This window comes from Oncorhynchus mykiss, chromosome Y (genome assembly GCF_013265735.2).
Source record: "Oncorhynchus mykiss isolate Arlee chromosome Y, USDA_OmykA_1.1, whole genome shotgun sequence".
Lineage (NCBI taxonomy): Eukaryota > Metazoa > Chordata > Actinopteri > Salmoniformes > Salmonidae > Oncorhynchus > Oncorhynchus mykiss.
Genome location: NC_048593.1, coordinates 28,342,830 through 28,370,358, shown reverse-complemented (window position 1 = coordinate 28,370,358; position 27,529 = coordinate 28,342,830). Strand labels below are relative to the sequence as shown.

The 27,529-nt window shown below is 44.3% G+C and overlaps 1 protein-coding gene across 1 annotated transcript in view; it reads right to left on the bottom strand.

Annotated features, from left to right (window-relative positions):
- LOC110509926 (ephrin-B2) overlaps positions 1-27,529 on the bottom strand; it is a 64,505-nt gene that overhangs the window by 11,468 nt on the left and 25,508 nt on the right. Inside the window, exon 2 of the mRNA XM_021591146.2 lies at positions 14,189-14,484. Coding sequence (XP_021446821.2) covers positions 14,189-14,484 — 296 coding nt within the window. The remainder of the gene's footprint in view (positions 1-14,188; positions 14,485-27,529) is intronic.

Genomic DNA, 27,529 nt, shown 5'->3' with positions numbered 1-27,529 from the left:
GCGAACACCTTTGGGATGAATTGGAACGCCGATTGCGAGCCAGGCCTAATCGCCAAACAGCTCTCGTGGCTGAATGGAAGCAAGTCCTTGCAGCAATGTTACAACATCTAGTGGAAAGCCTTTTCCAGAAGAGTGGAGGCTGGAGTCTTTGACAATTTTTATGGTCTTCCTCTGACACCGCCTAGTATAGAGGTCCTGGACTGCAGGGAGCTCAGCTCAAGTTATGTTCTGGGCAGTACCCACTACCCTCTGTAGTGCCTTGTGGTCAGATGCCAAGTAATTGCCATACCAAGCGGTGATGCAGCCAGTCAAGATTCTCTCAATGGTGCAGATGTAGAACTTTTTATCTGAGGGGAGATGCCCAATCTTTTCACTGTGGGACAAGAGGCATTGTTGTGTTTTGTTTAAAGTTCTTACATCGGCTACTGAAAGCGTGATCACACAGTCATCCAGAACAGCTGGTGCTCTCATGCATAATTCAGTGTTGCTAGCCTCGAAGCGCGCATAGAATGTATTTAGCTCGTCTGGTAGGCTTGCGTTAATGGACAGCTTGTGGCTGTCTACCAGACGCAAGCCTACAAGCCTAGATATTTTATTTTTATTTTTGTATTCACTCTTTTGAGAGTTTGCACCTGGTCATCCGGAGCAGCGAGACAGTGTTCCTGGATGGCTCGGTATTGTCTGCCTCGAAGCGAGCATAGAATGCGTTAAGCTCATCTGGGAGGGAGGCTACGGTGGGCACCACACAGCTGGATTTGCCTTTGTAGTCCGTGATAGCTTGTTGTCCTTGCCATTTGTCACGAGTCTGAGTTGTCGAACATCAATTAAAGTTTGAGTTTGTATTGTCTTTTTGTGCCCCTAATGGATTTGCGGAGCTCGTACCTGCTTGCCTTGTACAAGTCACACAGTCTGCCAGTCTGTCTCTAGTACCTGAAGAGAGGAGACACAGTCAGATTATAGTGATGGTGATGAGTACAAAGATCCTCTTCCTGAAGCCATTACATCATCACCATCACGCTCCACACGGACAGATTGTTGGGCATTTTTACGTCTATTAAAGACTTAGCTGGTTTGGGACTGAGGACCATACCGTAAATTAAGCCTCTGGTATAACATCAAATCCCATAGAGACAACAATGCCAAAGCCTCAGGGGTGGTAGGAGAATGTGTGTGTGTGTGTGTGTGTGTGTGTGTGTGTGTGTGTGATCATTTATGAAAGAGTGTATGGCAGACTATGAGTACAGTATTTAGCTCTACAAGTGCATGTTATAGTGAATACCCCAGTTACAGACATCAACTCTATATTATGCTGGTATCCTCTCTCTCCTCCTTCAATCTGTCTGCCTGTCTGTCTTTCACCATCCCTCTCTATTTCTCTCCCTCCATCCTCCATCCCTCCATCCCCCTCTGTCCTAGTCTCTAGTTAACAGCTGGTGGAGAGAATTTCCCCAATCCCCTGACCACTGTAATCTCTCTCTGCTCACACAGCTGTCTGTAAAAAGAGCCTTTCTTCACTCAGTGCATGTGGAAGTGTGTGTGTGTGTATGAGAGAGAGAGAGATAGAGACAGATAGCGAGAGAGAGAAAGAGAGACAGAAATTCCCTGCAGAATTCCTGCCCTCATGTAAAAAAGAAACTTCTTTCATCGAAGAGATCCAGAATGCTCAGCAATATGCTTCTGTTGTATGTGTGTGGGTGTGTGAGAGAGTGTGTGTTAATATGAGTTGCTGCCAGAGCCAGAAGGTTAATGAATCACTGTGTTAAACTTCCTCAATCCAATTAGTGTGGGAGTCTTACAGCATGACCTTTATCAGTGAAGAAAACACACACGGACACTCACACACACACACACACACACACACACAACACACACACACACACACACACACACACACACACACACACACACACACACACACACACACACACACACACACACACACACAAACAGTACCCACATGCTGTTAGGTTAAGCACATGCAAAAAACGTGCAGAAACATACTACAGAAGTATGAACAAGCAGATACAAAGGTCATCTCTCATCTCTGTTGCGCTCAGTCTTTACACACACACACACACACACACACACACACACACACACACACACACACACACACACACACACACACACACACACACACAGTGTGGTGCGGTTTCGATTGTTGACCTAGATCGGGGAGGCCACATGTCACTTTGTGTTATTCACAGTAATCACACAGCCCCCTCCCTCCTCCTTCACACACACACACACACACACACACACACACACACACACACACACACACACACACACACCCTCACGTACACACACGTACACACACACACACACACACACACACACACACACACACACACACACACACACACACACACACACACACACACACACACACACACACACACACACACACACACTGGGTACAGTGACTGGACTGTCACTAGCGAGTGGCCCATGTTCTCTCACAGTCTCTGCCCAATCTGCATCTCTCCTTAACCCTCTCGCTTTCTCTGTCAGACTCTCTCTCTGTCTGTGTCTTTGAGTTCATCACCCCAAAAAATCCATGCAAAAACATATTTACAACATACACAGACGTATGCACTCACATTTAAGCACACACACGCACTGAGTGGGCAAACTGTCTACACCTTTTTGTTATTTCAGTTTAACACTGATAAATAATACAACAAGCTCCTCAATTATTAACCTCTCTAAACAGTACAGGCTGATGCACCATGACACCATGAAACACAAACGGTCACAGGCCAACCTACCAACAGCCAACACACTCATATATGCACACACAGAAAAATGCACAGTCAGGTAAAACACACACACACCCACGCAGGCATGCAAACACGCACGCACGCACACACACACACACACACACACACACACACAGTCACACGTGGAACATCTGAATGAGAAATGTCCAAACACTCAGCAATCCTGGGGCGGCAGGTAGCCTTGTGGTTAGAGTGTTGGGCCAGAAACTGAAAAGCTGTTGGATTGAATCCCCGATCAAAGCACTGTTCCCTGGGCAATGATGGCGTGGATGTGGATTAAGGCAGCTGCCCACAGGTCTCTGATTCAGAGAGGTTGGGTTAAATGCGGAAGACACATTTCAGTTGAATGCATTCAGTTGTACAATTGATTAGGTATCCCCTTTCCTCCTCTGATGCGTTGCGTTGTTTGACTGCCACTTTCATTACTCATGTTGTCTTGGCTGAAGTGAGAAGAGCCATATGACTGCAGAGCGATCAAACCAAGTTGTCAGAGCTATTATAACCGCAGTGCAGGAGAACCGCTCACTGAATACGCTAATCTGACACTAAAACATGACTGTGTCTACCACTCTTACTATATATATATATATATATATATATATATATATATATATATATATATATATATATATTACCTTTATTTAACTAGGCAAGTCATTTAAGAACAAATTCTTATTTACAATGACGTCCTACCAGGGAACAGTGGGTTAACTGCCTTGTTCAAGGGCAGAAAGCTCTAACCCCTAGGCTAGCTGCCACCCCCTGCATCAACTGCCTCAACTGCATCAACATACCTGCATCATCTGAATTTATCTAACCGGATGCCGGATGCAAAATCACTACTGAGCACAATACGTGAAACCCAAAGCTAGAAAAGCTGACATCACATCACACACACACACACACACACACACACACACACACACACACACACACACACACACACACACACACACACACACACACACACACACACACACACACACACACACACACACACACACACACACACACACACACACACACACACACACACACACACACACACCTGCAGCTTTGGCCCTGAGTGCCATGTTTGCTGGTCTAGTGTGGCTGTGGTATGGCTAGCTGCCTGACTCTGAGCTGTGGGCTGGAGTCCCAGTCGACTGGGTCATTCCCCCACTGTGTCCTTGAGCTCTCCATGGTGTATTACGGTCAATTAAACACCAGTGCACAAATGACCTCAACATGTTTATGCAAATATGTAAAACAGCAGGCCGGTGAGTGAATTCCCTCTCCTCGCCCAGCTTTCTGTCTCTCAGTGCTCCAACTCATTACTGCCATATTGGAAAAATTAACAAATGCCAAGATAGGTTAATTAAATGTGATTTCCCCATGGTTAGGTTCACACACATACGCACGTACACACATACACACACACACACACACACACTAACACACACACACGCCACACGCATGAACACACCCACATACTAGCATCTGTCCATCTAGCATCTGTCATAAAGGTAGAAGGCAAAACTATGCCAGAATGCTCACATCAGAATATACAAGCATGTCATAACCTTTGTAAAGATTCAATTGAAGAAAAAAATGCATCTGGTCTACATGCAGTGAGCTGAGACATATTTTCCAAACACTCTTGTTTGGATTTGCAATACAAGAGTGTATCATCATGCCTTTCCATATTTCCCCAGTGTGGGGAGTGGATGTGATATGAGTGACATAGTGTCTCGTCGCTGTCTGTCATGGCTGGATCAGAGCATGCCCATGTAGAGATCTGCTGACATGCTACTGTCATGCAGGGGAGTACACACACTCCTGAGCCCCAGACATCACACACACACACACACACACACACACACACACACATACACGTGCACACACACAAACAAGTGCGCACACACACATACACGTGCACACACACACGTGCACACACACACATTCTGCCACCCCTGAGGGGCTGATCTGTTGTCACTACTGTTGTGAGAGACATATGGAAATTATTTCTCATAGAGACACAGAAATGCATGACAAACTGGAATGTTAAGGAGCAGAAAAATAAATGTACAGCATTACATTTTCCTGAAATGTTCTGTAACCATAGTGTTTCCATGGTGTTATGTAATGATAGCTTTCCATGGTGTTCTGTAACGATAGCATTTCCATGGTGTTCTGTAACAATAGTGTTTCCATTGTGTTCTGTAACCATAGTGTTTCCATGATGTTCTGTAACGATAACTCTTCCATGGTGTTCTGTAACGATAGTGTTTCCATGGTGTTCTGTAACGATAACTCTTCCATGGTGTTCTGTAACCATAGTGTTTCCATGATGTTCTGTAACCATAGTATTTCCATGGTGTTCTGTAACAATAGTGTTTCCATTGTGTTCTGTAACCATAGTGTTTCCATTGTGTTCTGTAACGATAACTCTTCCATGGTGTTCTGTAACGATAGTGTTTCCATGGTGTTCTGTAACGATAACTCTTCCATGGTGTTCTGTAACCATAGTGTTTCCATGATGTTCTGTAACGATAACTCTTCCATGGTGTTCTGTAACGATAGTGTTTCCATGATGTTCTGTAACGATAACTCTTCCATGGTGTTCTGTAACGATAACTCTTCCATGGTGTTCTGTAACGATAGTGTTTCCATGGTGTTCTGTAACGATAACTCTTCCATGGTGTTCTGTAACCATAGTGTTTCCATGATGTTATGTAACTATAACTCTTTCATGGTGTTCTGTAACGATAGTGTTTCCATGGTGTTCTGTAACGATAGCTCTTCCATGGTGTTCTGTAACGATAGCTCTTCCATGGTGCTCTGTAACGATAGCATTTCCATGGTGTTCTGTAACAATAGTGTTTCCATTGTGTTCTGTAACCATAGTGTTTCCATGATGTTCTGTAACGATAACTCTTCCAAGGTGTTCTGTAACGATAGTGTTTCCATGATGTTCTGTAACGATAACTCTTCCATGGTGTTCTGTAACGATGGTGTTTCCATGATGTTCTGTAACGATAACTCTTCCATGGTGTTCTGTAACGATAACTCTTCCATGGTGCTCTGTAACGATAGCATTTCCATGGTGTTCTGTAACAATAGTGTTTCCATTGTGTTCTGTAACCATAGTGTTTCCATGATGTTCTGTAACGATAACTCTTCCATGGTGTTCTGTAACCATAGTGTTTCCATGATGTTCTGTAATGATAACTCTTCCATTGTGTTCTGTAACGATAGTGTTTCCATGGTGTTCTGTAACGATAGCTCTTCCATGTTGTTCTGTAACGATAGCTCTTCCATGGTGCTCTGTAACGATAGCATTTCCATGGTGTTCTGTAACTATAGCGTTTCCATGGTGTTCTGTAACGATAGCTCTTCCATGGTGTTCTGTAACGATAATATTTCCATGTTGTTCTGTAAAGATAGTGTTTCCAAGGTGTTCTGTATAATAGTGTTTCCATGTTGTTCTGTAATGATAAAGTTTCCATGGTGTTCTGTAATGATAGTCTTTCCATTGTTTTCTGTAAAGATAGTGTTTCCATTGTGTTCTGTAACGATAGTGTTTCCATGGTGTTCTGTAACGATAGTGCTTCCATTGTGTTCTGTAAAGATAGTGTTTCCATGGTGTTCTGTAACGATAACGCTTCCATGGTGTTCTGTAACAATAGTGTTTCCATGGTGTTCTGTAACGATAGTGTTTCCATTGTGTTCTGTAACGATAGTGCTTCCATTGTGTTCTGTAAAGATAGTGTTTCCATGGTGTTCTGTAACGATAACTCTTCCATGGTGTTCTGTAACGATAACTCTTCCATGGTGTTCTGTAACCATAGCATTTCCATGATGTTCTGTAACGATAACTCTTCCATGGTGTTCTGTAACGATAGTGTTTCCATGATGTTCTGTAACAATAACTATTCCATGGTGTTCTGTAACGATAGTGTTTCCATGATGTTCTGTAACGATAACTATTCCATGGTGTTCTGTAACGATAGTGTTTCCATGATGTTCTGTAACGATAACTCTTCCATGGTGTTCTGAAACAATAGTGTTTCCATTGTGTTCTGTAACGATAGTGTTTCCATGGTGTTCTGTAACGATAGCTCTTCCATGGTGCTCTGTAACAATAGCATTTCCATGGTGTTCTGTAACCATAGTGTTTCCATGGTGTTCTGTAACTATAGCGTTTCCATGGTGTTCTGTAACGATAGCTCTTCCATGGTGTTCTGTAACGATAATATTTCCATGTTGTTCTGTCATAATAGTGTTTCCAAGGTGTTCTGTATAATAGTGTTTCCATGTTGTTCTGTAATGATAAAGTTTCCATGGTGTTCTGTAATGATAGTCTTTCCATTGTTTTCTGCAAAGATAGTGTTTCCATTGTGTTCTGTAACAATAGTGTTTCCATGGTGTTCTGTAACGATAGTGCTTCCATTGTGTTCTGTAAAGATAGTGTTTCCATGGTGTTCTGTAACGATAACTCTTCCATGGTGTTCTGTAACAATAGTGTTTCCATGGTGTTCTGTAACGATAGTGTTTCCATGGTGTTCTGTAACGATAGTGCTTCCATTGTGTTCTGTAAAGATAGTGTTTCCATGGTGTTCTGTAACGATAACTCTTCCATGGTGTTCTGTAACCATAGTGTTTCCATGGTGTTCTGTAACTATAGCGTTTCCATGGTGTTCTGTAACGATAGCTCTTCCATGGTGTTCTGTAACGATAATATTTCCATGTTGTTCTGTAACAATAGTGTTTCCATTGTGTTCTGTAATAATAGTGTTTCCAAGGTGTTCTGTAAAATAGTGTTTCCATGTTGTTCTGTAAAGATAGTGTTTCCATGGTGTTCATAACAATAGTGTTTCAATGGTGTTCTGTAACGATAGAGTTTCCATGGTGTTTTGTATCGGTAGTGTTTCCATGGTGTTCTGTAACGATAGCGTTTCCATGATGTTCTGTAACGATAGTGTTTCCATGGTGTTTTGTATCGGTAGTGTTTCCATGGTGTTTTGTAACGATAGCGTTTCCATGGTGTTTTGTAACGATAGCGTTTCCATGATGTTCTGTAACGATAGTGTTTCCATGGTGTTTTGTATCGGTAGTGTTTCCATGGTGTTCTGTAATGATAGCTCTTCCATGGTGTTCTGTAACGAAAGCGTTTTCATGATGTTCTGTAATGATAGCGTTTCCATGATGTTCTGTAACGATAGCATTTCCATTGTGTTCTGTAACAATAGTGTTTCCATGGTGTTCTGTAATGATAGTGTTTCCATGGTGTTCTGTAATGATAGTGTTTCCATGGTGTTCTGTAACGATAGCGTTTCCATGATGTTCTGTAACGATAGTGTTTCCATGGTGTTTTGTATCGGTAGTGTTTCCATGGTGTTCTGTAATGATAGCTCTTCCATGGTGTTCTGAAACGAAAGCGTTTCCATGATGTTCTGTAATGATAGCGTTTCCATGATGTTCTGTAACGATAGCATTTCCATTGTGTTCTGTAACAATAGTGTTTCCATGGTGTTCTGCAATGATAGTGTTTCCATGGTGTTCTGTAATGATAGTGTTTCCATGGTGTTCTGTAATGATAGTGTTTCCATGGTGTTCTGTAACGATAGTGTTTCCATAGTGATTAATAACAATAGAGTTTCCATGGTGTTCTGTACCAATAATGTTTCCATGGTGTTCTGCAACAATAATGTTTCCATTGTGTTCTGTAATGATAGCGTTTCCATTGTGTTCTGTAACGATAGTTTTTCCAAGGTGTTCTGTAAAGATAGTGTTTCCATGGTGTTCTGTAACGATTGTGTTTCCATGGTGTTATATAATGATAGCTCTTCCATGGTGTTCTGTAACCATAGTGTTTCTTGGTGTTCTGTAACCATAGTGTTTCCATGGTGTTCTGTAACGATAGTGTTTCCATTGTGTTTTGTATCGGTAGTGTTTCCATGGTGTTCTGTAATGAAAGCGTTTCCATGGTGTTTTGTATCGGTAGTGTTTCCATGGTGTTTTGTATCGGTAGTGTTTCCATGGTGTCCTGTAACGATAGTGTTTTTATGGTGTTCTGTAACGATAGCATTTCCAGGGTGTTTTGTATCGGTAGTGTTTCCATGGTGTTATGTACCCAAAGTGTTTCCATGATGTTCTGTAATGATAGCGTTTCCATGATGTTCTGTAACGATAGCGTTTACATGGTGTTCTGTAATGATAGTGTTTCCATGGTGTTCTGTAATGATAGCTCTTCCATGGTGTTCTGTAACCATAGTGTTTCCATGGTGTTCTGTAACCATAATGTTTCCATTGTGTTCTGTAACGAAAGCGATTCCATTGTGTTTTGAAAACTAGAGTTTTTCCAGGCTGTTCTGTAAAGATAGTGTTTCCATGGTGTTCTGTCATGATTGTGTTTCCATGGTGTTATGTAATGATAGCTCTTCCATGGTGTTCTGTAACCATAGTGTTTCCATGGCGTTCTGTAACCATAGTGTTTCCATTGTGTTCTGTAACAATAGTGTTTCCATGGTGTTTTGTATCGGTAGTGTTTCCATGGTGTTCTGTAACAATAGCTCTTCCATGGTGTTCTGAAATGATAGCATTTCCATGGTGTTCTGTAACCATAGTGTTTCCATGGTGTTCTGTAATGATAGCTCTTCCATGGTGTTCTGTAACCAGTGTTTCCATGGTGTTCTGTAACCATAGTGTTTCAATGGTGTTCTGTAACGATAGTTCTTCCATGGTGTTCTGTAACCATAGTGTTTCCATGGTGTTCTGTAACGATAGCGTTTCCATGGTGTTCTGTAACGATAGTGTTTCCATGGTGTTCTTTAACCATAGTGTTTCAATGGTGTTCTGTAACGATAGTGTTTCCATGGTGTTTTGTATCGGTAGTGTTTCCATGGTGTTCTGTAACGATAGCGTTTCCATGATGTTCTGTAACAACAGTGTTTCCATGGTGTTTTGTATCGGTAGTGTTTCCATGGTGTTCTGTAACGATAGCTCTTTCATGGTGTTCTGTAACTATAGTGTTTCCATGGTGTTCTGTAATGATAGTGTTTCCATGGGGTTCTGTAATGATTGTTTTTCCATGATGTTCTGTAATGATAGTGTAACGGTTTTCTGTATGTGAAGGAGAGTCGGACCAAAATGCGGCGTGTAGATTGCGAACCATGTTTATTTAAACTAACGTAAAACACGAATCGATACAAACACTACAAAACAATAAACGTAACGAAAACCGAAACAGCCTAATACTGGTGCACATACACACAGAACAAGGACATCAAGACACTAAGGACAATCACCCATGAACACACAGTGAAACCCAGGCTACCTAAATATGGTTCCCAATCAGAGACAATGACTAACACCTGCCTCTGATTGAGAACCATATCAGGCCAGACATAGAAATAGACAAACAAGACATCCAACATAGAATGCCCACCCAGCTCACGTCCTGACCAACACTAAAACAAGGAAAACACACACGAACGATGGTCAGAACGTGACAGTACCCCCCCTCCAAGGTGCGGACTCCGGACGCACAACCTAAACCTATAGGGGAGGGTGTGGGTGGGCATCTGTCCGCAGTGGCGGCTCTGGCGCTGGACATGGACCCCACTCCATAATAGTCTTAGTCCACCTCCTTAGCGTCCCTAGATAGGCGACCCTCCTTAATGGCAGCTCGGGACAGAGGGACAGCTCGGGACAGGGGTAGCTCGGGACTGAGGGGTAGCTCGGGACTGAGGGGTAGCTCGGGACTGAGGGGTAGCTCGGGACTGAGAGGAAGCTCAGCACTGAGAGGAAGCTCAGCACTGAGAGGAAGCTCAACACTGAGAGGAAGCCCAGGCAGGTAGTTGGCTCTGGCAGATCCCGGCTGACTGGCGGATTCTGGCTGACTGGCGGATCTGGAAGATCCTGGCTGGCTGGCAGTTCTGGCAGATCTGGAAGAGTCTGGTTGACTGGCAGATCTGGAAGAGTCTGGTTGACTGGCAGATCTGGAAGAGTCTGGCTGACTGGCAGATCTGGAAGAGTCTGGCTGACTGGCAGATCTGGAAGAGTCTGGCTGACTGGCAGTTCTGGCTGCTCCATGCTGACTGGCTGCTCCATGCTGACTGGCAGCTCTGGCTGCTCCATGCTGAATGGCTGCTCTGGCTGCTCCATGCCGACTGGCTGCTCCATGCTGACTGGCGACTCTGGCTGCTCCATGCTGACTGGCGGCTCTGGCTGCTCCATGCTGACTGGCGGCCCTGGCTGCTCCATGCTGACTGGCGGCCCTGGCTGCTCCATGCTGACTGGCGGCCCTGGCTGCTCCATGCTGACTGGCGGCCCTGGCTGCTCCATGCTGACTGGCGGCCCTGGCGGCTCCATGCTGACTGGCGGCCCTGGCGGCTCCATGCAGACTGGCAGCTCTGGCGGCTCCATGCAGACTGGCAGCTCTGGCGGCTCCATGCAGACTGGCAGCTCTGGCGGCTCCTTGCAGACTGGCAGCTCTGGCGGCATCCTGCAGACTGGCAGCTCTGGTGGCTCCTTGCAGACTGGCAGCTCCTTGCAGACTGGCAGCTCAATGCAGACTGGCAGCTCCTTGCAGACTGGCAGCTCCTTGCAGACTGGCAGCTCCTTGCAGACTGGCAGCTCCTTGCAGACTGGCAGCTCCTTGCAGACTGGCAGCTCCATGCAGACTGGCAGCTCCATGCAGACTGGCAGCTCCATGCAGACTGGCAGCTCCTTGCAGACTGGCAGTTCTGAACAGGCGGGAGACTCCGGCAGCGCTGTAGAGGCGGAAGGATCTGGCAGCGCTAAACAAGCGGGAGACTCCGGCAGCGCTGGAGAGGAGAAAGGCTCTAACTGCGCTGAACAGGCGGGAGACTCTGGCATCGCTGTAGAGGAGGAAGGCTCTGACAGCGCTAGATAGGCGGGAGGCTCCGGCAGCGCTGGAGAGGCGAGGCGCACTGTAGGCCTGATGCGTGGTGCTGGCACTGGTGGTACTGGGCCGGGGACACGCACAGGAAGCCTGGTGCGGGGAGTATGGAGCGCTGACCCAGGTGCCATCAAATCCCCGACACGCTCCGTCGGGCGAATTCCATGTTTAAAACACCAACACAGCAACTCCCTCATTACTCTCTCCTCCAATTTCCCCATTAACTCTGTCTCTGCTTCGCTCACCTCCAACACCGGTTCTGGTTCTGGTCTCCTCCTTGGCTCCCCACGATAAACAGGGGGAGTTGGCTCAGGTCTGCTACCTGGCGTAGCCATACTCCCTGTTAGCCCCCCCCCCCCAATACATTTTTGGGGCTGACTCTCTGGTTTCCGTCCGCGCCGCCGTGCTTGCTTCGCCAACTCCATTCTCCGATAACCTTCCGCGCACTGCTCCATCGAATCCCAGGCGGGCTCCGGCACTCTCCCTGGGTCGACCGCCCACCTGTCTATCTCCTCCCAAGTAGTATAGTCCATACTCCTGCTGTCCATAACGTCCTCTCATGTTCTTTCCTCCTTTCGCTGCTGTTGCCCATTACCACGCCGCTTGGTCCTGTTGTGGTGGGTGATTCTGTAACAGTTTTCTGTATGTGAAGGAGAGTCGGACCAAAATGCGGCGTGTAGATTGCGATCCATGTTTATTTAAACTGACGTAAAACACGAATCGATACAAACACTACAAAACAATAAACGTAACGAAAACCGAAACAGCCTAATACTGGTGCACATACACACAGAACAAGGACATCAAGACACTAAGGACAATCACCCACAAACACACAGTGAAACCCAGGCTACCTAAATATGGTTCCCAATCAGAGACAATGACTAACACCTGCCTCTGATTGAGAACCATATCAGGCCAGACATAGAAATAGACAAACAAGACATCCAACATAGAATGCCCACCCAGCTCACGTCCTGACCAACACTAAAACAAGGAAAACACACACGAACGATGGTCAGAACGTGACAGATAGTGTTTCCATGGTGTTCTGTAATGATAGTTTTTCCATTGTGTTCTGTAACGATCGTGTTTCCATAGTGATTAATAACAATAGAGTTTTCATGGTGTTCTGTAACAATAATGTTTCCATGGTGTTCTGTAACAATAGTGTTTGCATTGTGTTCTGTAACAATTTGTTTCCATTATGTTCTGTAATGATAGCGTTTCCATTGTGTTCTGTAATGATAGTGTTTCCATTGTGTTCTGTAACGACAGTGTTTCCAAGGTGTTCTGTAAAGATAGTGTTTCCATGGTGTTCTGTAATGATAGTGTTTCCATGGTGTTCTGTAATTATAGTTTTTCCATGGTGTTCTGCAATGATAGTGTTTCCATGGTGTTCTGTAATAATAGTTTATCCATGATGTTCTGTAACGATAGCATTTACATGGTGTTCTGTAACGATAGTGTTTCCATGATGTTCTGTAACGATAGTGTTTCCATGGTGTTCTGTAACGATAGCTCTTCCATGGTGTTCTGAGATGATAGCATTTCCATGGTGTTCTGTAACCATAGTGTTTTCATGGTGTTCTGTAATGATAGTGTTTCCATGGTGTTCTTTAATGATAGTTTTTCCATTGTGTTCTGTAACGATCGTGTTTCCATAGTGATTAATAACAATAGAGTTTTCATGGTGTTCTGTAACAATAATGTTTCCATGGTGTTCTGTAACAATATTGTTTCCATTGTGTTCTGTAACAATATGTTTCCATGGTGTTCTGTAACGATAGTGTTTCCATGGTGTTCTGTAACAATAATGTTTCCATTATGTTCTGTAATGACAGTGTTTCCATTATGTTCTGTAACGATAGTGTTTCCAAGGTGTTGTGTAAAGATAGTGTTTCCATTGTGTTCTGTAATGACAGTGTTTCCATGGTGTTCTGTAACGATAGTATTTCCATGGTGTTCTTTAACGATAGTGTTTCCATAGTGATTAGTAACAATAGAGTTTCCATGGTGTTCTGTAACGATAATGTTTCCATGGTGTTCTGTAACGATAGCGTTTCCATGGGGTTCTGTAACGATAGTGTTTCCATTGTGTTCTGTAAGAAAGTGTTTCCAAGATGTTCTGTAACGATAATGTTTCCATGGTGTTCTGTAACAATACTATTTCCATTGTGTTGTGTAACGATAGCGTTTCCATGGTGTTCATAACAATAGTGTTTCCATGGTTTTCTGTAATGCTAGTGTTCCGTGGTGTTCAGTAACGATATCGTTTCCATGATGTTCTGTAATGATAGCATTTCCATGGTGTTCTGAAATGATTGTGCTTCCATGTTGTTCTGTAATTATAGTGTTTCCATGGTGTTCTGTAATGATAGTTCTTCCATTGTGCATACCAGACATTTCTAAAACGTGTGCCTTTTCACACACGCACACACACATACATCCCATCCTCTCTCTCACATGCACACACACACACACACACACATCCCCTCACCTATGATGTAGTAGTCCTGCAGGGTCTTGAACTCATGTCCCCACAGGTTGGGAGAGAACTCCTGGAACTTGATGGTGAAGCGCATGTCACTGTTGGGCTTGTCACAGGTGAGCAGCAGGTTTGGCGCGCCCATCACCTCACAGCGGTCAGCCTGCTCGCGTGTGGACACCAGGTACAGCTTGTAGTACTCATACTCACTGGGGGAGCGGGGGCCTTGGGGGTTGGAGGCTGGGCAGATGAGATCTAGACGATCCCCTATCTGGGGGTACAACACATAGCCCCTGTCATCCTGAAACCTGCAGAGAGAGAGGGAGGGAGACAGAGATGAGAATGGTATCCATGGCAACCAGTGATTGGCAGTGTGATATTTACCCATCTCTGTGTCTGACAGCTTGTGTTTGGAGAGGAGGCCTCTCATCTATTCATGGCACATTTTTGAGGCACAGACAGGTGCCTGTGGGAGCACTGGGTGTGAGGGTACATGCATGCCTGTGAGAGTGGTACATGTATGTGTGTTTCTTTCTGTAGATGAATGTGTGTGTGTTGTGTTGCATGGCCAATCCCCAGGGACCACTTCAATCGCAACACACATTACACTGTCATTTAGAGGATGCCCTTATGGAAATAATTTCCCAGTGAATACAAATCAAATCTCAGCCTAATATCAGCACCGCATCAACACCATTAACAAGACGTTTAACAAGACTGCAATTTGTAACAGACCATTAGACAGACAGAGTCAACTCTGCAATACAGAGCAGGTTCTCACACTCTTGACCCAAACTGCTACAGACCTATATCTATCCTACCCTGCCTTTCTAAGGTCTTCGAAAGCCAAGTCAACAAACAGATTACCGACCATTTCGAATCTCACCATACCTTCTCTGCTATGCAATCTGGTTTCAGAGGTGGTCATGGGTGCACCTCAGCCACGCTCAAGGTCCTAAACGATATCTTAACCGCCATCGATAAGAAACATTACTGTGCAGCCGTATTCATTGATCTGGCCAAAGCTTTCGACTTTGTTAATCACCACACCTCTCCAAGATCGCATAGCAGTTCAGACGTCTTTTGTCCTCGTCTTGTCGTGTCCTGTATATATATATTTTTACAACTTTTTTTACATACATTTCATTTTTATTTTCCATCAACTCATCTTCTAAACACTCTCCTGCAACCAGCCTCACCAATTTATATTTATAAAAAAGTATTATTTACCTCAGATCTGTAATCCTCCAAGAAGCTAGCCAGAAACTCCAAGAAGCTAGCCAGAAACTAGCCAGAAGCTAGCCAGGAGCTAGCCCAGAAGCGAATCCAGAAGCTAATCAGAAGCTAGTTAGCTTCTTTACTGGCAAATCGTTAGTATTCAGCTAACCACAGTTTGTGGTCATCAGCTATCCTTTAGCTCGAAAATCTATCGAAAATCTATCGGCAGTTTTGTACGGCGCAGCGCGGCTCGGAGCGGAACATACCGGACCAATTTTTCTCTCCATGTCCCTGGATTTCAACTGCTCTCTGGATATTCATACCCGGATCTCACAGCTAGCTAGCTGCTATCCGTGTGACAGTCGGCTTTCGTCGATTCCGGAGCAAACATCGATTGTTCCGGTGCTAGCCAGCTCCGTCAATCACTCCTGAGTTCCATCATTCACTCCTGGGCTGCAGTCACCTATCCGGACCCGTTTTACTGCCTACGCGGAGCCCCACCGGGCCTTCACAACTGGACTGCCGACGTTATCTACCTGAAGGAGATCCGGCTGGCTCCTCCGTCGCAACGTTACCTGAACGCCCATCTGCGGCCCGCTAACCGTTAGCTGCTATCTGAATAGACAATCGGACAATTTATTTATTTTTATTATTATTATGTTTTCTTCTCGGGCCTCTATAACTATATCTATTGTTCTTATTTTTGTTGTTGTTGTGTGATTTGGATTAATCCCCTCTACCACATGGAACCCCACTAATCTACTGACCGAACGCAAGAGGTGGCTAACAACAGACTCCATCCTATGCTAGCTTGCTACCGATGGCCTGGCTAGCTGTCTAAATCGCCGTGACCCTCAACCAACCTCTCCACTCACTGGACCCTTTTGATCACTCGACTAAGCATGCCTCTCCTTAATGTCAATATGTCTTGTCCATTGCTGTTCTGGTTAGTGTTTATTGGCTTATTTCACTGTAGAGCCTCTAGTCCTGCTCACTATACCTTATCCAACCTATTAGTTCCACCACCCACACATGCAATGACATCTCCTGGTTTCAATGATGTTTCTAGAGACAATATCTCTCTCTTCATCACTCAATACCTAGGTTTACCTCCACTGTATTCACATCCTACCTTACCTTTGTCTGTACATTATACCTTGATGCTATTTTATCGCCCCCAGAAACCTCCTTTTACTCTCTGTTCCAGACGTTCTAGACGACCAATTCTTATTGCTTTTAGCCGCACCCTTATTTTACTCCTCCTATGTTCCTCTGGCGATGTAGAGGTGAATCCAGGCCCTGCAGTGCCTAGCTCCACTCCTATTCCCCAGGCACTTTCTTTTGACGACTTCTGTAACCGTAATAGCCTTGGTTTCATGCATGTTAACATTAGAAGCCTCCTCCCTAAGTTTGTTCTATTCACTGCTTTAGCACACTCTGCCAACCCGGATGTTCTAGCTGTGTCTGAATCCTGGCTTAGGAAGACCACCAAAAATTCAGACATTTTAATTCCAAACTACAACATTTTCAGACAAGATAGAACTGCCAAAGGGGGAGGTGTTGCAATCTACTGCAAAGATAGCCTGCAGAGTTCTGTCCTACTATCCAGGTCTGTACCCAAACAATTTGAACTTCTACTTTTAAAAATCCACCTCTCTAAAAACAAGTCTCTCACCGTTGCCGCCTGCTATAGACCACCCTCTGCCCCCAGCTGTGCTCTGGACACCATATGTGAACTGATTGCCCCCCATCTATCTTCAGAGCTCGTGCTGCTAGGCGACCTAAACTGGAACATGCTTAACACCCCAGCCATCCTACAATCTAAACTTGATGCCCTCAATCTCACACAAATTATCAATGAACCTACCAGGTACCTCCCCAAAGCCTTAAACACGGGCACCCTCATAGATATCATCCTAACCAACTTGCCCTCTAAATACACCTCTGCTGTCTTCAACCAAGATCTCAGCGATCACTGCCTCATTGCCTGCATCCGTAACGGGTCAGCGGTCAAACGACCTCCTCTCATCACTGTAAAACGCTCCCTGAAACACTTCAGCGAGCAGGCCTTTCTAATCGACCTGGCCGGGGTATCCTGGAAGGATATTGACCTCATCCCATCAGTAGAGGATGCCTGGATATTTTTTTAAAATGCCTTCCTAACCATCTTAAATAAACATGCCCCATTCAAGAAATGTAGAACCAGGAACAGATATAGCCCTTGGTTCTCCCCAGACCTGACTGCCCTTAACCAACACAAAAACATCCTATGGCGTTCTGCATTAGCATCGAACAGCCCCCGTGATATGCAGCTGTTCAGGGAAGCTAGAAACCATTATACACAGGCAGTTAGAAAAGCCAAGGCTAGCTTTTTCAAGCAGAAATTTGCTTCTTGCAACACTAACTCAAAAAAGTTCTGGGACACTGTAAAGTCCATGGAGAATAAGAACACCTCCTCCCAGCTGCCCACTGCACTGAAGATAGGAAACACTGTCACCACTGATAAATCCACCATAATTGAAAATTTCAATAAGCATTTTTCTACTGATGGCCATGCTTTCCACCTGGCTACTCCTACCCCTGTCAACAGCACTGCACCCCCAACAGCAACTCGCCCAAGCCTTACCCATTTCTCCTTCTCCCAAATCCATTCAGCTGATGTTCTGAAAGAGCTGCAAAATCTGGACCCCTACAAATCAGCCGGGCTAGACAATCTGGACCCTTTCTTTCTAAAATTATCTGCCGAAATTGTTCCCACCCCTATTACTAGCCTGTTCAACCTCTCTTTCGTGTCGTCTGAGATTCCCAAAGATTGGAAAGCAGCTGCGGTCATCCCCCTCTTCAAAGGAGGGGACACTCTTGACCCAAACTGCTACAGACCTATATCTATCCTACCATGCCTTTCTAAGGTCTTCAAAAGCCAAGTCAACAAACAGATTACCGACCATTTCGAATCTCACCATACCTTCTCTGCTTTGCAATCTGGTTTCAGAGCTGGTCATGGGTACACCTCAGCCACGCTCAAGGTCCTAAACGATATCTTAACCGCCATCGATAAGAAACATTACTGTGCAGCCGTATTCATTGATCTGGCCAAGGCTTTCGACTCTGTCAATCACCACATCCTCATCGGCAGACTCAACAGCCTTGGTTTCTCAAATGATTGCCTCGCCTGGTTCACCAACTACTTCTCTGATAGAGTTCAGTGTGTCAAATCGGAGGGTCTGCTGTCCGGACCTCTGGCAGTCTCTATGGGGGTGCCACAGGGTTCAATTCTTGGACCGACTCTCTTCTCTGTATACATCAATGAGGTCGCTCTTGCTGCTGGTGAGTCTCTGATCCACCTCTACGCAGACGACACCATTCTGTATACTTCCGGCCCTTCTTTGGACACTGTGTTAACAACCCTCCAGGCAAGCTTCAATGCCATACAACTCTCCTTCCGTGGCCTCCAATTGCTCTTAAATACAAGTAAAACTAAATGCACGCTCTTCAACCGATCCCTACCTGCACCTACCCGCCTGTCCAACATCACTACTCTGGACGGCTCTGACTTAGAATACGTGGACAACTACAAATACTTAGGTGTCTGGTTAGACTGTAAACTCTCCTTCCAGACCCATATCAAACATCTCCAATCCAAAGTTAAATCTAGAATTGGCTTCCTATTTCGCAACAAAGCATCCTTCACTCATGCTGCCAAACATACCCTTGTAAAACTGACCATCCTACCAATCCTCGACTTTGGCGATGTCATTTACAAAATAGCCTCCAATACCCTACTCAACAAATTGGATGCAGTCTATCACAGTGCAATCCGTTTTGTCACCAAAGCCCCATATACTACCTGGCTGGCCCTCGCTTAATACTCGTCGCCAAACCCACTGGCTCCATGTCATCTACAAGACCCTGCTAGGTAAAGTCCCCCCTTATCTCAGCTCGCTGGTCACCATAGCAGCACCCACCCATAGCACGTGCTCCAGCAGGTATATTTCACTGGTCACCCCCAAAGCCAACTTCTCCTTTGGTCGCATTTCCTTCCAGTCCTCTGCTGCCAATGACTGGAACAAATAGCAAAAATCACTGAAGCTGAATACCTATATCTCCCTCTCTAACTTTAAGCATCAGCTGTCAGAACAGCTTACCGATCATTGCACCTGTACATAGCCCATCTGTAAATAGCCCACCCAAATACCTCATCCCCATATATCACCCCACCTGTAGCACTCGCTCCAGCAGGTATATCTCTCTGGTCACCCCCAAGACCAATTCTTTCTTTGGCCGCCTCTCCTTCCAGTTCTCTGCTGCCAATGACTGGAACGAACTACAAAAATCTCTGAAGCTGGAAACACTTATCTCCCTCACTAGCTTTAAGCACCAACTGTCAGAGCAGCTCACAGATTACTGCACCTGTACATAGCCCACCTATAATTTTGCCCAAACAACTACCTCTTTCCCTACAGTATTTATTTAATTTATTTTGCTCCTTTGCACCCCATTATTTGTATTTCTACTTTGCACATTCTTCCACTACAAATATACCATTCCAGTGTTTTACTTGCTATATTGTATTTACTTTGCCACCATGGCCTTTTTTTGCCTTTACCTCCCTTATCTCACCTCATTTGCTCACATCGTATATAGACTTATTTATACTGTATTATTGACTGTATGTTTGTTTTACTCCATGTGTAACTCTGTGTTGTTGTTTGTGTCGAACTGCTTTGCTTTATCTTGGCCAGGTCGCAATTGTAAATGAGAACTTGTTCTCAACTTGCCTACCTGGTTAAATAAAGGTGAAAAAAAATAATAATAAAAAATTCAGTGAAGGAATGAAGACCACAAACTTGGATGTGTCCTTTGTCTGAGTAATTCTGCATTCTTTCACAATGTTTGCCAGCAAGCTGGAGTAAAATGTTTTTTTTTTTAAATTCATGGACAACTAAACTTTCTAATTGTCTCCCTAATAATCCTAAAGTCAATTATGCTGCCATGGTTTCCGCTTTTTATTTTTAATACAGCTTCTTAGACTTGTGGGACTTCGCGGTGGTCTTTGTAGTCTGTTGGGCATTCCAAGTAAATTCCCCAAAATTCCTGCGAAATCCAACAACGCCAGCTAACAGTCTCTAGACTCTAGATGACACATTTCATTCACTGTGAATTCATGGTCATTTCACGGTGAAACCTTTCTAAACTCCCCACCTTGAGTCCAACATCAGAGAATATTACAACACCTGATAACTAGAGCTCTGTGTAGAAGAACCCTTGAGCAGATGAAGGCACAGAGAGCCTCAAATACCTGGCTCTCCATTAAGCTCTTAGTGCCCTAAGAGCCTGGTGACATTTCAGCACAGGGAGGGATAAGCAGACAAATAAAACATGGTCCTACAGGCTCCTTTTCTATCTCCTTCTCTTCATCTCTCTCTCCTTCTCTCGGATCATGGTGTTTTGGGAGAGAGGGAAACAAGGGTTTGGGGCGTTTGACAGAGCATGTTAATCACTTTAAGGTTTTCCTGTGACATAGGCTACAGTAGGAAACACTATGAAGGATACAGTATGTACCATGTAGTGGCTTTGACCTGGACCATAATGGACAACTAAAACGAGGTCCGGGTCCTGCATGATCACAGTTACACAGGCCTGAGCTTCACAGTGAACTGATCTGCACAGATAGAACAGATATTGAGAGAAACTGACCTTTTCATTTGTCAGGACACATCTCACAGAGACATCTTCCACTCAGCACACACATCACATCCATGCTATCACATGGGATCCTACACTAGTTATTCTACGCACACATTTAGCAATGTAAGTAGATAATTACTGTGCAGGCCTTTGAGTTTTGAGCCAGCTCCTCCCTATGTTGAGTAATCAAATAATGTCTATCACTAGCTAGGTTTCCATCCATTTGGCGACAGATTTTCATGCAAATATTCTCAAATCTGCATAAAGACAGGGCGTGATGACATTGTGCACACAAATGTATTTTTCGCTAAAGTATTCATATACTCGAAAGTTTAATGCGTTTCCATGGCATTTTCAACTACCGATAGTTGTGCGTGTGCGCTCTAGACAACAGCTCACAGATACAGTGCTGGTAGGCTGTGTGGATAGGCTAGTCTACATCAAATCAAATTTATTTATAAAGTTCTTATACAGAAACACAGCCTAAAACCCCAAACAGCAAGCAACGCAGATGTAGAAGCATGGTGGCTAGGAAAACATCCCTAGAAAGGCAGGAACATAGGAAGAAACCTAGAGAGGAACCAGGCTCTTCTGGCTGTGCCGGGTGGAGATTATAAGAGTACATGGCCAATAAGGCCCGATCGTTCTCCAAGATGTTCATAGATGACCAGCAGGGTCAACTAATAATCACAGTGGTTGCAACAGGTCAGCACCTCAGGAGTAAATGTCAGTTGGCTTTTCATAACTGAGCATTCAGAGGTCAAGACAGCAGATGCGGTAGGGAGGGAGGGAGGGAGGGAGAGAGAGAGAGAGAGAGAGAGAGAGAGAGAGAGAGAGAGAGAGAGAGAGAGAGAGAGAGAGAGAGAGAGAGAGAGAGAGAGAGAGAGAGAGAGAGAGAGTTGCAGGCAGAACAATTGAAACTGGATCAACAGCACAACCAGGTGGACTGGGGATAGGGAAAGCCAGGAGTAATCAGGACAGGTAGTCCCGAGGCATGGTCCTAGGGCTCAGGTACTCCGCAAGGGGAGAGCGAGAAAGAGAGATGGGAAAATTAGAGGGAGCATCTTAAGATCACACAGGACACCAGATAAGACAGAAGAATTTCAACAGATAGGACAGACTGACCCTAGGCCCACGGCACATAGAGTATTGCAGCATAGAGCCAACCAGGCAGGATATAACCCCACCCACTTTGCCAAGGCACAGCCCCCACACCACTAGACAGATATCAACAGACCACCAACTTACTACACTGAGGCAAGGCTGAGTACAGCCCACTACAATCTCCTCGACCGCCCAAGCCCGAGGGAGCGCAAATCACGTCAGTGCCTCAACCCACTCAAGTCAAGTATAGCGGAAAAAGCCTGGCACGACGTGACGCACCCCTCCTAGGAACGGCACGGAAGAGCACTAGTAAGCCAGTGACTGAGCTCCCGTAATAGGTTAAGAGGCAGAGAATCCCAGTGCAGAGAGGGGAACCAGGCAGAGACAGCAAGGGCAGTTCGTCACTCCACTGCACCCCTGAAACAGACTACACTCAATCATAGGACCTACTGAAGCGATGAGTCTTCTGTAGAGACTTAAAGTTCGAGACTGAGTCTGCATCTCTCACGGGGTAGGCAGACCGTTCCATAAAAATTGAGCTTTATAGGAGATGGCAGTGCCTCCAGCTGTTTTCTTATAAATTCTAGGGACAATAAAGAGGCCTGCGTCGTGTGACCATAGCGTACATGTAGGTATGTAAGGCAGGACCAAATCGAAAAGATGGTAGGAGCAAGTCCATGTAATGCTTTGTAGATTAACAGTAAAACCTTGAAATCAGCCATAGCCTTAACAGGAAGCCAGAAAGGCTAGCACTGAAGTAATATTAAACATTTTTGGGGTTCTAGTCAAGATTCTAGCAGCCGTATTTAGCACTAACTGAAGTTTATTTAGTGCTTTATCCAGATAGTCGGAGAGTATTGCATTGCAGTAGTCTAATCAATAAGTGACAAAAGCATGGATTAGCTTTTCTGCATAATTTTTTTACAAAATGTTTCAGATTTTTATGAAGATGGACAAAAGCTTCCCTTGAAACATTCTTGATACAGTGCCTTCAGAAAGACCCCTTGACATTTTCCGAATTGTGTTATGTTGCAGCCTTACTCTAAAATGAGTTGAATTAAAAAAAATCCTCAGCAATCTACACACAGGTTTTCATAAATATTTTCTGATTTATCAACGGAAATACCTTATTTACATAAGTATTCAGCTCCTTTGCTATGAGACTCGAAATTGAGCTCAGGTGCATCCTGTTTCCATTGATCATCCTTGAGATGTTTCTACAACTTGATTGGAGTCCACCTGTGGTAAATTCAATTGATTGGACATTATTTGGAAAGGCACACACCTGTCTATATAAGGTCCCAGTTGACAGTGCATGTCAGAGCAAAAACCAAGCCATGAGGTCGAAGTAAATATTCGTACAACTCAGAGACAAGATTGTGTCGAGGCACAAATCTGGGGAAGGGTACCAAATTCTGCAGCATTGAAGGTCCTCAAGAACACAGCATCCTCCATCATTCTTAAATGTAAGATGTTTGGAACAGTCCCGGCCAAACTGAGCAATCTGTGGAGATGGGAAAACCTTCCAGAAGTACAACCATCTCTGTATCACTCCACCAATCAGGCCTTTATGGTAGAGTGTCGAGACGGAAGCCACTGCTCAGTAAAAGGCACATGACAGCCCACTTGGAGTTTGCCAAAAGGCACATGAAAGCAAGATTGAACTCTGTGGCCTGAATGCCAAGCATCATATCTGGAGGAAACCTGGCACCATCCCTACGGTGAAGCATGGTGATGGGGATGTTTTTCATCTGCAGGGACTGGGAGACTAGTTAGGATCAAGGGAAAGATGAACGTAGTAAAGTACAGAGAGATCCTTGATGAAAACCTGCTCAGGACCACTCAGGACCTCAGACTGGGGCAAAGGTTCACCTTCCAACAGGACAACACCCTAAGCACACAGCCAAGACAATACAGAATTGGCTTCAAAAGGATCTGAATACTTATGTAAATGTGATATTTCAGTGTTTTATTTTTAATACATTAGCAAAAATTTCTCAACCTGTTTTTGCTTTGCCATTATGGGGTATTGTGTAGATTGGGATATTTATTTTTTATATGTTTTAGAATGAGGCTGTGCGTAACAAAATGTGAAAAAAGTTGAGCCAAGTCGGTACTTTCCGAAGGCACTGTATCTTTTGTCAAGATACATCAGGGTCGAGAGTAATGCAGAGGTCCTTCACTGTTTTACTTGAGACGACTGTACAACCATCAAGGCCAATTAATTGTCAGATCAAACAGCAGATCTCTTTGTTTCTTGAGACCTAGAACTAGCATCTCTGTTTTGTCCGAGTTAAAACATTTGTCACCATCCACTTCCTTATGTCTGAATCACAGGCTTCCAGGGTAAGCAATTTTGGGGCTTCACCATGTTTCATCGAAATGTACAGCTGTGTGCCGTCCGCATAGCGGTGAAATGAACATTGTGTTTCCGAATGACATCACCAAAGGTAGAATATATAGTGAAAACAACATAGTGAAAACAATAGTGGTCCTAAAATGGAACCTTGAGGAACAACAAAACGTACCATTGATGTGTCATAGGATGAGAATATGATGAGATTATGGATAACAGTGAGAATATTTGTATTTGTCAAACGGCAGTCAAGCATCGATCATCATGTCACCAAAATAAGACCATCAATATTTATTGGAAAAGTGCATCAAGATCATAGAGCAATTAAACTGCATGGTTTCCCGAGTCCTATTGGGAGGACCACACACCACATCATCGTGTGACTCCACGTTTACTTCGATATGATGATTATTATATCAATATTTGTGCAAAATGGCATTTCCACTGCTATTTCTCGCATAATACATTTTACAGACACTATAAGATCCCACTATGTCCAACGATCAAATTATCTGTCAACATTCATAAAATTGTACCGAAACTTCCTGTTTCTATCACAGCTGTCGTGATTTTGTTTATACGGTATGTCTTTACTCCCATAAAACTGTGGACAGTGGTTGACAGTGGAGACGTGGTTACTGGCTAGCTTTCCATCCAATTGCCGACAGATTTGTATGCAAATATTCAAAAAATGCCCCACCAGAGATGTATTCACATCAAATTGACTAGTTGCGGATAAAAGTGATGAAATAGTGCACGCAAAAAAATACTTTTGCAGTTAAATTCCCAATGAACTAATAACAAATACAAGTTAAATGGGTTTCCATCGCATCTCGAGACGTAGAGGGAGGACCACATAACATGTCATCGCGTGACTCCAAGTTTACTTCGCTATGATGGTTATTATATCAATATTTGCGCCATTTCTTGCATAATTAATTATATAAACACATAAAGATCCCACCTTGTCTAGCGTATTTTGTTTGTCGACAATTGGAACATTTACCGGCAAATGTGCTGTTTCCATCAGGCCTGTAGTGAAAATGTTTTTCCGACATGTACTCTTTACTCGCATAAAAAGGTTGTATGAAAACCTGGTTACTGTTTATCTTTTCACTTCTGCACTTTACGTGCATTATATTGTGACTTACAGTATTGGTTTGCTACAGAGCTATTTAAGTCTCCTTACTGAGACATTCCAATAAGTATGTCTATCTGTCCTCCTAATTTCAACATCCCCATCATACACTGCTATGTAGCAAGTAGCCAATCAAGAGTGTCTGTGACATTTCTACACACGTGACATCAGTGATTACAACAGGTCCCACACTGTCAACCTCCTGTCATAACTTTAGCCTGAGGTCACATCCTGGCACTAGAAGCCTGACGCCATTCACATCTACACGCCATTGACCTTGTTAAGTCGATTAAAAGTTACAGCACACTGTTGAAGGCTAGGATTGGAGCCTGCAAATGGACCTCGGTGACTGTTGAAGGTCCTCCAAGTATTAGTGGGATTAGATGGAAAGCATGGTTGAACATAGCTACGAAGCATGGACCGTGGCCATATTCAACATAGTTGTGGGCCTTATAGAGAACAGTGGGCTCCTTTAAACTTCTGCTTGATGCTCATCTGAGGGAACTTCCATTCATCTGATCTTACATTGACGCTGAACCGAACTACATGAATATTGAATTTTCTCTTTCAACTTCTCTTTCTAAAACAACAGAGTTGATGATGAAACACATTCTGATGCCACATTCATGGTAGAGTTTTAAAATCGCGCCATAAATGATGCATCAGGATTGCATGCATAATCTGAACTATTAATATCAAATGAAAACGGGTCAGTATGAATCAGTCAGTCGTTGTTATGACAACACACAGGTCAAAGGAAGGGCAACCATAGCTTACTTGACATTTTAATCTATGCGTGTGAGTGCATATCTGCTAGATTGTGTTTATCATGTGTTTACATTACAGTCTCTACTTGTGGTATATGTGATGCTACAGAGGATTCAGTGTGTTGCTCCCACGGCCTTATTACCCCTGTGGGCAGATTGTAATGGCCTCTGGCCCTCTTCATGGCCCAGTGTTTATGGGAATGAGGGTGTTTGCTTAATTGCCTGCCTGCACCCTTCTCATCTTATTTCACACCCACTGCACTCACTAGCTGTAGTTCCAGCTGTAACCCCACCTCGTGAATACACTTCAAGCTCCATGTTTGCCCACACCATCCTGCCTCACTGCTCTGTTGGAGATGTTTTCAGGCAAACTTCCCCTGGAATCTCCCTTGCAGCTCCATGCTACTGCCCCTGTCCCGGTCTGGAGGTCCTGTATAGAGAAGGACCGTACCAGGAGGCACCAGGTCCTGCAGCCCACTCAGCCAGCCTCAGCCCATCTGCCCACCCAGTGTGAACACGTTGGTAGGTGGCCTGGTTCATTAGACCACGGTTTTCACTGGCATGAGGTGGAACATGGTTTAGCATTTGAATGGTTTACAGGCCAGCCAGTAACAAGGCCAGCCATTAAACAAAACAAGCTAGAATAGTGAAAGTGGGCAGTCAGATCACAGACGTCCAGCAGAGTAGTACGTCTGATCTGTACAGCAGACAAGTGGTGAATTCCAGGTCACTATTAGTTTCAGGTCCTACCTTCTGGCTCCTGGTTTAGATTCCCCACTGTTAAGACTAACAGGTACAACAGTGGAGGCTCCTCCTCAGAGGAAGATGAGAAACATCCTCCTAAGTGAGTTTCATAAAAATAGTGAAACATTTTTAAAAAGTTGTCATTTTTTAGATAAAACTATACTAAATATATTCACGTCACCAAATCATCTATTAAAATGCACTGTTTTGTAATGAAGGTCTGCAGTAGTTTCAATAGCATTCTGTAGGGTAGCGCCATGGTGTAGCCGGAGCACAGCTAGTTTCCCTCCTTCAACACAAAACCTAGGAGGCTCGTGGTTCTCACCCCTTTCCATAGA